The sequence below is a fragment of the Camellia sinensis genome, chromosome 4, assembly GCF_055761805.1.
Source record: "Camellia sinensis isolate YWXY chromosome 4, ASM5576180v1, whole genome shotgun sequence".
Taxonomy (NCBI): Eukaryota; Viridiplantae; Streptophyta; class Magnoliopsida; order Ericales; family Theaceae; genus Camellia; species Camellia sinensis.
In genome coordinates, this window is record NC_138964.1 from 143,216,447 (window position 1) to 143,231,377 (window position 14,931).

The window sequence follows — 14,931 nt, forward strand, 5'->3', positions numbered from 1 at the left end:
AACACGGGGTCTACAAGCAGCTCGAGTCAGAGCAGTAGGCCTAATCCAGTTTGCCCTGATTGCAGAAGGAGGCATAAGGGTGTGTGTTACCGAGCATCCGATGCTTGTTTCCGATGTGGCAAGACAGGTCATGTAGTAAAAGATTGCCTGTTTGGGTCTGATAATACCAACCGCCCTATGGCGAGTTCAGCTAGGTTCGCCTCTACAGTCAAAACAAATACAAAAGCTAATACTGGGAAAGAACCTCTGAGACAGGGTCGAGTGTTTGCCTTAGTACCTGGTGACGTACAAAATACTGAAGCTATGGTGTCAGGTATACTCCCTATATGTTCTCAAAATGCATATGCACTGATAGATTCTGGTTCTACGCATTCTTTCGTATTGCTTGCTTTCTCTCGGAAATTAACTAGACCACTAGAACCTATGACATATGTGTTGTCTGTATCTACACTATCTGGGGATTCTATGATGTGTGCTTATGTTTATCCGGCATGTGATATTATGATCGGTGATATGACATTGTATGTTGATTTGTTGCCTTCAAACATTGATCATTTTGATTGTATTCTGGGTATGAACTGGTTGACTAAATATTGTGTCACCATTGACTGTGCAAGTAAATCTGTTGTGTTTAGACCACCTAGTATGCCTGAATTTATTTTTATTGGGAATAGGGTAGTTCCTCTCCCATACTTGATTTCGCCCATGAAAGCTGTGAAATTGCTTAGGAAAGGATGTAGGGGTTACTTGTGTTGTATACTGACCGCATCATCTGATAGTACTAATGTAGAAACTATTCCTGTTATTTGTGAATTTCCCGATGTGTTTCCAAAAGACTTGCCCAGAGACTTAGTTGATAAGGAAATTGAGTTCACTATTGAAGTGACACCGAGAACGCGACCTATTTCTAAGACCCCTTACCGAATGTCAATCTCAGAATTAAAAGAATTGAAAGCCCAACTTCAAGAACTGTTAGACAAGAAATTCATCCGTCCGAGCACTTCACCTTGGGGTGCTCCAGTTTTGTTTGTTAAAAAGAAGGATGAGTCCTTGAGATTATGTATAGATTACCGGGAATTGAATAAAGTAACCGTAAAGAACAAATACCCACTACCCCGAATATATGACCTATTTGACCAACTTCAGGGAGCCCAAGTGTTTTCTAAGATTGACCTTAGATCCGGGTATCACCAGTTAAAAGTCAAGGAAGAAGACATAGAGAAACTGCATTCAGAACTAGATACGGGCACTATGAATTTTTGGTAATGCCATTTGGGGTAACTAATACACCTGCGGCGTTCATGGATTTAATGAATAGGGTGTTCAAACAATTCCTGGATGAATTTATTGTTGTCTTTATTGATGATAAACTGATTTACTCTAAAAACAGGGAAGAACATGAGAATCACCTTAGAATTGCCCTACAAATTTTAAGAGAAAAGAAGTTGTATGCAAAATTTTCCAAATGTGAATTCTGGCTCGACAGTGTGGCATTTTTGGGACATGTAATTAACAAGGACGGTATCTCTGTTGATCCTCAGAAAATTGAAGCCAATGTGAACTGGTCAAGACCAACTAATGTGTCAGAAGTGAGAAGTTTTCTGGGACTTGTAGGTTACTACAGAAGGTTTGTGAAAGATTTCTCGAAACTTGCCATGCCATTGACACAATTAACACAGAAAAATATACCATTTGATTGGACCGATCAGCGGGAATCAGCCTTTCAGGAACTGAAGACTAGATTAATAACTGCACCAATTTTGGCATTGCCCAATGGGGCTGATGGGTTCTAGATATATAACAATGCTTTCTATAAAGGCTTGAGATGTGTATTAATGCAGAATGGGAAAGTGATTGCTTATACCTCTCGACAACTCTGCCCACATGAAAAGAACTACCCAACTCATGACCTGGAATTAACAACTGTCGTCTTTGCTTTGAAGATTTGGCGACATTATCTGTATGGCGTGACTTGTGAAGTATATACAGACCATAAAAGTCTTAAATATTTCTTCACCTAAAAAGAATTGAATATGAGACAGAGGAGATGGTTAGAATTAATAAAAGATTATGACCTGCACATTTTGTATCATCCAAGGAAGGCAAATACTGTTGCAGATGCTTTGAGCTGAAAATCCATTTTGAATTTGTCATGTTTGCTCACTAACCAGAAGGAATTGTTATGTGACCTAGAAAAGAATGAAATTGAGATTGTGATGCGAGAACATGAAGGAATTTTAGCTGTTATTTCTGCTCAACCTGCAATCATTGAAAAAATTAGAGAGAAACAACTTGAAGATGAGTTCTGGAAAAAGACTGTGAAAGAATTTGACTCAAAGCCGAAGCCGGGGTTTGTGTTTGAGAATAATGTGTTGAGATTTCAGAATAGACTTTGTGTACCAGATTTCTTTGATTCAAGAAAGCGTGTTATGATTGAAGCTCATAGCTCCAAATTTGCCATGCATTCAGGGAGCACAAAGATGTATCATGACATAAGACAGAACTTCTGCTGGCCTGGAATGAAGAAAAGTATTGCCGACTTTGTAGCTAAATGTTTGCACTGCCAACAAGTTAAAGCTGAACATCAACGACCCGCTGGATTACTTTAGCCGCTTTCAATACCGGAATGGAAATGAGAACATATTACTATGGATTTCGTGATCGGTCTACGTCGTTTTTCTCGAGGTATGGATTCTATTTGGGTCATTGTTGATCATTTAACTAAATCTGCTCACTTTTTACCTGTCAAATCTTTGTATAATGCGGATAAGTTGGCTACTTTGTATGTCAATGAGATTGTGAAATTACATAGAGTTCCAGTGTCCATAGTATCTGACAGAGATCCCAAGTTTACTTCAAGATTCTGGCAGAGTTTGTAACAAGCTTTGGGGACTGAGCTGAGACTGAGTAGTGCTTATCACCCACAGACAGATGGCCAATCCGAACGGACCATTCAAACATTGAAGGACATGTTACGGATATGTGTATTAGACTTTCAAGGGAATTGGGAGGCCTACCTTCCTTTAGTCGAGTTTGTGTACAATAACAGCTACGATTCAAGTATTGGGATGGCTCCTTATGAAGCTTTCTATGGAAGAAAATGTCGTTCTCCTATCTGTTGGGCAGAAGTAGGTAACAGGCCACTGTTGGGCCCAGAACTTGTGCAAGAAACGACTGAGAAAGTGAATCTGATTCAGCAACACTTGAAAACTGCACAAAGCAGCCAAAAGAGTTACGCTAATGACCGAAGAAGAGACATGGAATATGAAGTCGGGGATCACGTGTTTATGAAAGTAACTCTGATGAAGGGCCAAACGCGATTTGGGGTGAAGGGAAAGTTGGCACCAAGATATGTTGGGCCATATGAAATTCTCGAGAATATCAATTCAGTAACCTACCGAGTGGCCCTACCTTTGGTAATGGAGCATATGCACAATGTTTTTCACGTATCTATGCTTCAAGAGTATTTGAGAGATCCATTCCATGTCATTGAACCAATACATGTGCTTTTGAAAGATGACTACACCTATGAGGAGAGGCCAATACAGATTGTTAATCGTAGAATCAAAAGACTAAGGAACAAAGAAATCCCATTGGTAAAGGTTGATTGGCAGAATCATGGAGGAACTTATGCAACCTGGGAAACAAAAGAAGGCATGATGAAAAGATACCCTGAACTGCTTCCTTTAGACCCAGTGTTCTTCTAGATTGAAGGTAACTTGAGTTTGGAGGACCAAACTCTTTAAGGGGAGAAGACTATAACAACCCTGACCCATGATTAACGTTAATCCATGCTTAATTATGCTTAACAAGTAATTAAGAAAAAATCCTGAGTTAATTACATGCGCATTGCATTATTTTATGTTTGTATCCGTTTAACATAGAAAGATCTGTTCATGCTTTTATTTTGGTCTGCGAATTGAAGGCCTTATCGGCATCCAATTCAGAAATTGACTTGGTATATGTGCTATTTGGAATTTTTAGAACATTATGGTAGTGTAGACACCCCATTTTTGACCGCCTTTAAGACTTGGACGCGACTGATGGTTTTGAAAGATGTGTAGAGGAAAGGTTCAGTTTCTTCGGCAATGAGAGAGTCAAAGCTCAACTTCATACCTCTTTTTGGACCAAAACAATCTTGATCAAAATATTTTAGACCTTAAAACCCTCTCTTTCAAAACGTTTTTGAAATAAAGTTTTTACGATGTTCCGAGGCTCGCATTTTGTCAAATGTTGCGCTTTTCGGTAAACCGAGCAAGGACAAAGTGAAAATAAATGAAAGAGAGATGAAATATTTGAAAAATCTTTCAAAACACCTTACTTAGGGGGTTTGGATTTGAAGAAAAGAGGAGAAGAGGGAAGAAATCCAGTTGGGGGAGAAAATGGGCATGAACCGTTAAGAAAGAGTCGAACAGCCCTCGCCAAATCGGACCTATTCATTTCCATACTTGGAATCAAGCTATGAGGCCACCACTGTTGGAAATAATAATTCCGGGGCTTCATTTTGCACTCAAGAATCTCTGAAATCCAATTCCGGACGGGGAAGATATAGTTGATTGAAGTAGGGCATCACTCTGGTTGGACCGAAATCTGCGCGGCTTCACCAAAAAGGGCATAACTTTTTCCACATGAGGAATTTTAATACAAGGTTTGCGCCATTGGCAAGATAACTTCCGGGGCTTCAATTTGGACACTTGAACGGCCACCATTGGACCTCCCTACCACCCACCGGCCACTTTTCTTTCCGGCAGCCTTTTTTTTTGTCCTGAAAGTAGCAGGCCGGCCAGAAAATCTAGCAGGCCGGCCACCTAGCTGGTGAAATGAATTTTTTGCCCTTTTTAGCTAGCCGGCCATAACCCCCTCCCTAAGTATGTCCTAGAAGTGAATTTTGTTTTCCTCTAGGCCTTATGTCCGAGGGTTTGGCCTTTTGGGCGGAAACTTGAATTGTTTTCCCCTCCATTTTTCCCCCTCTTTTCCACTCTTTTTGTCTATATAACCAGCACTCCCAGCTGGTTTTAGGGGTTAGAAATTTTTGCTTTGTGCCTCATATGTTGCATCTCTCCCTCTCTACATCCTAACCCTCAAAACCCTTAAGTTCCTACACCATTTCTACACCACCACCTCCATTCCAGCCACTTGGAGCTGATTTCCAGATCTGAGGAGCACCATTTCTTGTGCCAAGAGGTTGTCAAAGATCGGTCTACAAGGGTGAGTCATTTTTCCCCTCTTTTGAGTTCATTTTTGCATGCTTTCTTAACCATTCTTGCTTACACTTTTGGGCTTCGACCCTAACTGAAAATAGCATTTTTTTGAGTTCTTTTTCATGTTTGTTTAAGGGTCTCTCACTTTTTGAGGCTTCCTTTTTGCACTTGCTTCTTTACCTCTCTTGTATGCCTATTTCTTGTGTAGTATTTTTGGCCTACGTGTAAACTGTTTTGAGCTCTATCATAAAATGTAAAGTGGCTTATTTTGATCCCTTCTTCAATATTGTTGAAGGGCTCATCACTGTTTGAGGCTTCCATTTGCCACTTGCCTTTATATCCCTCTTTTGGCCTTATTTTTGCATGATTTGTTAGCCCTTTGTGTTTGTATTTTTGGACTCTGGTCCGAACTGTAAATGGCCTTATTTTGACCCCCTCTTCATGTTTGATCAAGGATCTTTTTCTGTTTGAGGCTCCCGTTTTACACTTTGTGTTTAAATCTCTTTTTAGGCCTTATTTTGCATAGTATTTTAAGCTTGCTTGTGCACTGTTTTGGGCTCTGTTGTAAACTGTAAAGTGCTTCAGTTTGAGCCCCTCTTCAACTTTGTTGAAGGGATCTTAGCCATTTAGGGCCAGCAGATGCCACTTGCTTCATTACCCCTCTTTCGGGGCCATTTTTGCATGCTAGTTTAGTCCTATTTGTGTTCATTTTTTGGCCTTGCTTAAAACTGTAAATATGCTTGTTTTGGGTCTTCCTTGAATCTGTCTTCACATTTCATGTTCAAATAATGCATGTTTTGTATAGCTATAGGCCAATGCATATGCCTAGTTTTGTGTTTCGGGTTCATTTCGTGCATCGGGTGTCGTATTGCCATGTTTCGGGGCTGTTTTGCATCGTATTTCGGTACTGAAATTTGCATGCTTGTATGCCATATTCCATGCCTTGCCATGTCTTGTTAGAGTGGCATTTTGTGCCTTAGGGTCGATCCTCGGTTTGCGTGCATGCGTGCGCGCATCTCGAGTTGTCTCATTTTCATCGTATGGCTACTAATGTGAGTGTGGCTGAGGTCCATTGATGTAATTCCATTGTGCATTGAGTATGCCATTTCATTTTATAGCATTGCGTATGCTAGGTTGTATGTTAGAGCATTGCGTGTGCCTTGTTACATCGTGCATTGTGTATGCCGTCTTATAGCATTGTGCATGCTAGGTTGTATATTAGTTGCATTCATGCATGTCATGCATATTGCATTGTGCTTGGGATAGGAGTTAGCCCGAGCACGGGAAACGAGGGACATTTCGTACTTCGAGTGACGGAACGTGTCTCAATTCCCAGTCACCGACACTTCGGATTATCCATGATGGAGTTTAGGTCTTGTTGTGTTTATATGTGCATTCATTTCATATTGAGTCGTGCAATTCGACTCCTCGGCCATCATGCATCGATATGCGTGATTGGTGGCACGAGGATCGAGGACTACACTCCCTGAAAAGTAGTCATGCATACATATGTAAAAATACTTTGCCATGCCCTTTGTTGCTCTCTGTCGCAGCAAATCAAGAATCAACAGCCTTCTGGAGCTTGGCACGCATTCCAAGAACAATTGCAAACAGAGGCAAACCGGGGCATCGCGAGGGATTCTCCGCACAAGGCAACCCGAGCATGCATCATTCATCATCCGGAGCAGATTTGAGGCAATCCCTGGCTTGCATGCCAATTTATTGTTTTCCTAATTTAATTTGTTAATTAATTAGGGTTTTGTACACATTTGGACTGTAATTATTTGGGACTGTATATTATTTATTCGGACCCTCCGCGCGAGGGCAATATTGTAATAAGTGTGCGTGTGTGTGATGTATGCCTTCCAACCCCACGTCTTTCTCCCTTTTATTTACCAGCTTATGATGGTTAGATTAGAGCATGTTTCAATTAGCATACAGTATGATAGCATGTTTGCATTCATTCATCTGTTTTGCATGCACCGGGCTCGGCGCATCATACTAACTGCATTGTATTTTCAATTCCAAATTGAATACATGTTAGCCATAGCATTTCATATGCCATGTTTAGAATAGCCGAGCCTATCTTAGTTGCATCTTGCATGTGTTGCATTAGGCATTTCTGTATAGTTAGGATCATGCATGGATTTCTAACCTAGCTTCTGTTTTGGCTTGGAGTACTCGGTAAGTTTTATGCTTTAGCATCCTTGCATGCGTGTGAGTGACTGCCATGAATAGCATGCTTACCATGAGGCTATATGCTTATGCGATATAACTGCCTGAATGCCTGTGGGTGAAGGTTGGGTTATTTGAATTGGAACAATTCATTAATTGTGAGTTTTGAGCCCACTAGATAGTGGCAAAATCATGTTTTCTAAGCCCACCCGAGGGTGGCAAATCCACGTCTTAGCCTACTTGCGGGTAGCACCATCAAACCATTTTCAAACAAACAAACATGAAATGTTTTGTTCCAATTCAGATGATCCAGTCTATACTTGTATGCTGTGCACATCACATAGTAAATCTAGGCTAATAACCGGAATAAGAATGCATAAAGTTTTCAAAACTAGATATCATGGTTAGTAGAGGCCGATCTTTGATCGGGCGAGCGGGGGTGCTCACGAAGTGACCTTCCCCAATCGTACCCAAGTTCCTGAGCCGAGGCAACTTTGATAATGACGGACACGTGGCCTTAGGCAAACGAGTCAGGGTTTCCTAAATTTCCCCAAAATAAAATATTTAGGTGGCGACTCTGTATCTGGAAAAGCAGTCCATGTTTGGCACTTCTTTCAAAATCTGTTTTCTCAAAACGATTTGCCGGATTTGGACTCTTTGGTTCAGATTTAGAACCGTGACAATTTGAGAGTCCTGAACTGTAGTGAGCCCAATATCGAACGGAACGGGGGACTCGTTCCTCGCCGGGGCGTTCGGGGGACGTCTACAGGTAGGCTCAATTGAAATTCGATTCGGAACGATTAAATTAGATTAATTTAATACCCATTTGATTAGTTTTAATAAACCAACATTAAAGAAGCCTATATAAGGCTCCATATAAGCCGCACTCAACTCTTTTTCTTCATTGTCAAACATATTTGAGCTATCACACACACACAAGCGTGTGAGAGGAAGGGACCAAGAGAGGGAGTTGAATTCAATAAGGTTTTGGCTTGGAAACTTAAGGAATTGGTGGTGTTGAACAAGACTTCTTAAGAATCAAAAGAATTAAGGCTTCTAGGTAAGAACTCAACCTTGCCACCTTGAAATTGAACTATTTAGTAAGAGAAACCAAAGAATTAAGCTATATGATCCTAGAATTGAGCTTGAATGAAAGAAAATGGGTCATACCATGCATACATGTCCATTTCTTTACAAATTGAGCATGATTTCCAAGAATTCCCTCATGCATGTCTTGAATTCACTTTGATTGTGAGAAATTATCAAGTTTCATGTTGTTTTGTAGCATTTGATCATGTTATGAAAAGATTGAATTCAAAGGAATTCATGCATGTCATGTTCATGGAACATTCATACATTTTAAGTTGAATTTTTGCACAATTGGCAAGTTATTAGGCCGTGATTTCTTGAAATGATCTTTAATTCATGTTATTTTAAGAGTTTCCATGTATTTTCCCAGGTTCTGGCCCAGAAAAATCAAGTTTTGGTGCTTAAAGATCAAGTTTTGAACTTGGAGATCAAATTTGGAAATTGCAGAATTTGCCTCTACGCTCGAGCGTAGGAATCCATGCTCGAGTGACTACTCTGAGTGCGTGCACTTCCGCTCGAGCGACCTAAAGTGCGCTCGAGCGTGAAATGCAAGCCCTCAGAAGTTCTTGTGTTTTGCAGCACACTCAAGCGAGGGTCTGAGTCTCACGCTCGAGCGGGGATTGAGCGTCCGTCGAGCGTGAAAAACAAGTAACCAATACTTTTTCAAAGTTTGCAAACCGCTCGAGCGAAGGAAGTTACGCTCAAGTGAACCCTCACATTCTGCATGCCCGCTCGAGCGAGGAAAGCCACGCTAGAGCGTGGACCCTGTTTTTAGCAAGTTTTAGAAAATGTTTTCTAATGTAAATTTGCATCCTCATTCCATCCTAGGCATTCCTAGGCCATGATTAAGACACCATAACGAGGGTAGCATGTAGAAACACACTATAAATAGAACATAATGAGTTAGATATATTTCAACGTGTGTTTCAAAAGTGTTTTCGTTATGTGTTATGCACGTCACGTGCCATAAACCGTTTGATTAGTTTGCTCTGTCTGTCTGCACCCAAAGCCAACTGTGAGTAATAACTTAGTAAAGCTATGTTCAACTTTATTTATTTTCTGTATGATGAATTAAGATCTGTTTTCTAAAATGATATGTTTTGTACAATGAATGATTGTCCAATTTCTGACAATGTATTCGTGGCATCCTTAGCATCATGTAATATCTGTTAGCTGTTACCCGGTATCAGAAGTTCCATTATGGAACTTAATATGTCTGCACTCTGTTACCCATACCAAAGGCTTCATCATGGGGCTTAGCATGTATCTATTCTTTGTTACCCAGATCCAGAGGTTCCTTTATGGAACTGGTTATTCATAACCACCATATGTTCTGCATCTGTTCTGTATCTGTTCTGTTAGTGCTAATCGATGTACCACGTATGATTAAGCATAAACTCTAATTTCTGTATACGATTTGAACAAGAATATGAATCTGAATTATGATTTCTAAATCTAGTATGGACTTCATTCATTAAATCCTTTACTCCATTATTATTCACTGGGCTTCCGCACACTATTTATATTATGTGTGTAGGTGACCAGACACGTGATCAGGGCCAGAGTTGACGGCCTGAGATTCTATTTTGTCAGCCACCCTTTGCGCCTCCTGAGGAGGTTCCGGGCCAAGTCAAGTCATGCGGCCATGTCTTTTAAACGTTCAATACTTTGTTTTCCCCTGTTATTGAATAGTTTGCTTTTGGTTATTTGTACATGAGGTGACGTGTAATTACTGTACCTATGTGATGTCATGAGTATGCTTATAAAGTTTAAAATTATTTTGTCTCATGGATGTCTGCACAGCTTAATGGACGTTGTATTTTGTATATTTGCTTCCGCAACCCCTTGATTATGCGTTATTCTATTCAGAGGCCTTTGGTAATCTAATGATTATTGGTCGGTTATGATGCTAAACGTATAAGGATGGGTTTGGGTCATGACACTTCCAAAACATGATGAAATTACAAGACTATGGTAGGCTTAGTACATGCATGTGAAAATCCTTAACAATTGGGCTTAAAATAGAATGAATTATGCATGCATACATGGTATGAGTTATAATTCTTAAATTTTAGCTTGATTCTTATGCTTAATCTTCTAATTCTCTTGAGTTATTCCATCAAGTAATTAAAATTCATAGTTAAGGAGTTGAATTTCATACCTTAAGCCTTGAGTTGGCAAATGTTGGAGCTAAACTCCCTCAACTCTCTTCAATCTCCCCTATTTTCTTCTTAATTCTCTTCCTCCTTTAATATTAGCTTCAATCTCTCTCTCTCTCTCTCTCTTTCCTTCCACACGTTTGAGCTCAAAATGAATGAGGAAAAAGGGAGTCTTGGGCTTGGTAGTGGCCTTATATAGGCTAATTTGTGAAGCTCTATTAATTCTTGCTTAGACTAATCATTTGGAATTATTTTATTCTAATTTAATTGTTACGAATCGAATTTCAATTAAACCTATCACAAAATTCTATAAATCCCAAATAACACATAAATCAAGTCAATTTGTAAATCGGATGTCGATAACGCCTTCAATTTGCAAATCAAAACAGAAACATGAACATATTTTCCTACATTAAACAGATATAAACACAAATAGTGCAACACACGTGTAATTAATTCAAAATTTGATCTTAATAACTTATTAGACATATGAAATCATGGATTAACATTAATCATGGGTAGGGATTGTTACACTCCACTTGAGTGACCGAAACTTGGCTCGAGCGTAAAATGCATGCTCCTAGTAGTTTACAATTTTTGCAGACCACTCGAGTGACAAGATTTGCGCTCGAGCGAGGACCCTAGTCTCACACTCAAGCAGTTGCTTGAGCGTGCATCAACCGGAAAAATCAAGCAACCAGTACTTTTGTATTTTCACAGGCTGCTCAAGCGAAGTAAGTTGTGTTCGAGCGACCACTCATATTTTTGGCCCTCCGCTCGAGCGAAGGAAGTTGCACTTGAGCGACCACTCACATTTTTGGACCTTCACTCTAGCGAAGAAAGTTGCGCTCGAGCGAGACCCATGTTTTTAGCAAATTTGGCTAAGTGTTGAACAACATGTTTTGGCATCCTCATTGCATCCCTAAGCCAAGGTTAAGACATAATAATAAGGATAAAGGCTAAAAACACACTAAGAACGAAATGAAATAAGTTATGTGTGATCCAAGCGTATGTTTCATTATGTATATCTGTTATGTTGATGTAGGTCACGCGCTATAAGCCATTTGATTAGTTTACTTTGTCTGTCTGTATCTGGAGCCATCTGTGAGTAATAACTTTGTAAAGCTATGTTTAATTATATGTATTTTCCGACTGATATGATACGATATTTTTTCTGAAATGTTATTTTATGAATCATGAATGAATGTCCATTTTTTTGAAATATATTTGTGTCATCCTTAGTTCACGTGGCCCTCGCCCAGGGGTAACAATATCGTGGCCAATATGCATGTGGCCCTCGCCCAAAGGTAACAATACTGTAACTTATACTCATGTGGCCCTTGCACCGGGGTTAACAATACCGAGGTTTATGTTCATGTGGCCCTCAACTGGGGGTAACAATGCCATGGTTACTTGTGTACAAGTTGTGGACCTATGTGGTCGTCGGTACCGACTATGCAAGAATTGATATGATATGATAGCTAAATAGATGTACCACATATAACTGCTATAATAAGTATGCGAATATGAATTTGTATCTGATATGAAATCTGTTATGGGACATCATTCATTAATTCTTTACTCCGTTATTATTCACTGAACTTCCACTCACTATTTATATTATGTATGTAGGTGAGCAGGTGCGTAACCAGGCCTAAGCTGCTGCCTGGAGTCTCTGTTTTTGTCAGCCAACTGTTGTGCCTCCAATGGAGGTTTCCTTTTGTGATCAGTCATGTTTATGTAGCACCCTACGAACAAGATTCTTTCGATTATTGTATTTGTGTTTCGGGATAAGTTCCTTTTTGGCTATATCTATAATGTACGTGACGTAAGACTACTTTTTTTTGACGTCACAAATTTCTATATAAAGTTTTGAGATTATCTGTCCCATGTATATCTGCACAGCTCTATGGACTATATATGTTTCTATATTTACTACAGCCCCTTATTATACGATAATCTATTCAGAGACCTTTGGTAATCCAAGGATTACTGGCTAGTTACGATGTTAAACCCATTGGGGCGGGTTTGGGTCGTGATAGAATGGTATTAGAGCACGAGTTATACTGCACGCACAAGTCCATATAAGCTATAGGATTTCCTAGTAAGAGTTAGGGACATTTCACCTGCATGTGTGAGTGTGTGTGTTAATTTTGGTAAAGGTGAAAACTGAACCTGACCATGAACACATGAAACTGAAATAAATGAACTGAAATTAAATGATCTGAACATTGTGAAAATGACTATTTGCCTATGTTTATAAGTGCTCTGTTTACCTATAGCAAATGAAAAATACAAGAAGTGACAGTACAACAGAATCCTCAGAGGCTCACATGAGCCGAATGAAACAAATGCTCGCAGCCTTAACTGAAGCAATGACACAGTAGCAAAGGCAACAACCATTGCCTCCTCCACCTCCGCTAGTACAAAATGAGTTGGATAATAATGATATAATCAACCTGACACAAAAGTTCAACAAAATGAAGCTGCCAATCTTTTTGGGTGGGATTAAGCCGTTGAAGGCTGAAACATGGCTGCTATATTTAAGGTGTTTCCGTGCTCAGAAATTCAGAAAGTTCTTTTGGCCACCTATACATTGAAAGAAGAAGCTAGACGTTGGTGGTTGCTTATCCGAGATAATAGTAGGACTATGATGTGGAGCCAATTTAAGGTGATCTTTTATGAGAAATATTTCCATTAGTGCTTTTAGGACCGAAAGGTTTCTAAATTCTAAGAACTTAAGCAAGGGAAGATGTTCGTAGCTGAGTATGAGGCTAAGTTCACCGAGTTAGCCAAATTTTCTCCTCATATGGTGGACACAAATTACAAAAAGGCCCGGAAATTTGAAGGAGGATTAGATCTAGACGTGTTCGATCGAGTAGGCGTTCTAAAGTTGCCTACATATGTGGAAGTACTTAATAGAGCATTGATGACAGAGGCCATTTTAGCAGCAAAGAAACAAACTCCAGCTCCAACAACTAAATGAAAGGGTAAAAGATCTGGATTTAATTTCAAGAAGGGTCGGTCATTTTCAAAAAAGCAGAATACAGGATCCTCCAGTAGCTCTAGTCAGAATAGTGGATCTATTCCAAACTGTCCCGATTACGAAAGAAAGTATAAAGGCACTTGTTACCATGCCTCAGGTGCTTGTTTTTTGTGTGGCAAGACTGGCTACATGGTTAGAGATTGTTCGCTGAGATCCGACGATGTTAATCGTCCTGCAGTAAGTTCAGCCGGGTTTGTTTCAGTAACAAGGTCAAATGCAAGAACTACTGCCAGGAGTAACACTGGAAATAAGACGCTACGCTAGGGGAGAGTATTCGCACTAGTAGCTGGGGATGTACAGAACACCGAGTCTGTGGTATCAGGTATAATTTCCATCTGTAACCAAAATGCATATGTCTTGATAGATTTTGGTTCTACATACTCGTTTGTGTCGCATGCCTTTTCTCAAAAATTGACTAGACCTTTAGAACCCATGAATTATTTACTGTCTGTATCTACACCATCTGGGGGTTCTATGGTATGTAATTATGTTTATCCGGCATGTGAAATAGTAATTGGTGATGTGACACTGTATGCTGATTCATTGCCATTGGATATTGACTATTTTGATTGCATACTGGGTATGGATTGGTTGACGAAGTATTATGCTACTATTGATTGTGTGAATAAATCTGTTGTGTTTCGACCTCCAAGGTTACCTGAATTTGTGTTTGCTGGAAATGGGGTAGTTCCTCCACCGTATCTGATCTCTGTCATGAAAGCCAATAGATTGTTGCGAAAAGGGTACCGAGGTTATCTATGTTGTGTTTTGATTCTAAATGCTGATAATGCTAATGTTGAGGACATCCTTGTAGTTAATTAGTTTCCTGATGTATTCCTAAAAGATTTGCTCGTAGATTTAATTGATAGGGAAATTGAGTTTACTATTGATGTTGGACCTAGAACACAACTGATTTCTAAGACCTCTTACTGAATGTCAACCTCTGAATTGAAAGAATTAAAAGTTTAACTCCAAGACTTGCTCGACAAGAAATTTATCTGACCAAGCACTTCACCTTAGGGTGCTTCAGTTTTGTTCGTTAAAAAGAAAGATAGGTCCCTAAGGTTATGTATAGATTACCGGAAATTGAATCGAGTAACTATCAAAAATAAATATCCATTGCCCCGAATAGATGATTTGTTTGACCAACTCCAAGGAGCCTAAGTTTTTTTTTAAAATTGACCTTAGATCCAGTTACCCCAATTGAAAGTTAAAGCCAAAGACATAGAGAAAACCACATTCCGGACTAGATATGGGCACT

General features: G+C 39.6%; 1 protein-coding gene across 1 annotated transcript; it reads left to right on the plus strand.

The window, feature by feature from the left end:
* Positions 1–13,799: 13,799 nt before the first annotated feature.
* LOC145824099 (uncharacterized) lies at positions 13,800–14,492 on the plus strand. Its single transcript, XM_082923689.1, has 2 exons — positions 13,800–13,905; positions 14,035–14,492. The coding sequence occupies exons 1-2, from the start codon at positions 13,800–13,802 to the stop codon at positions 14,490–14,492; spliced, it is 564 nt and encodes a 187-aa protein (XP_082779815.1).
* Positions 14,493–14,931: the final 439 nt, after the last annotated feature.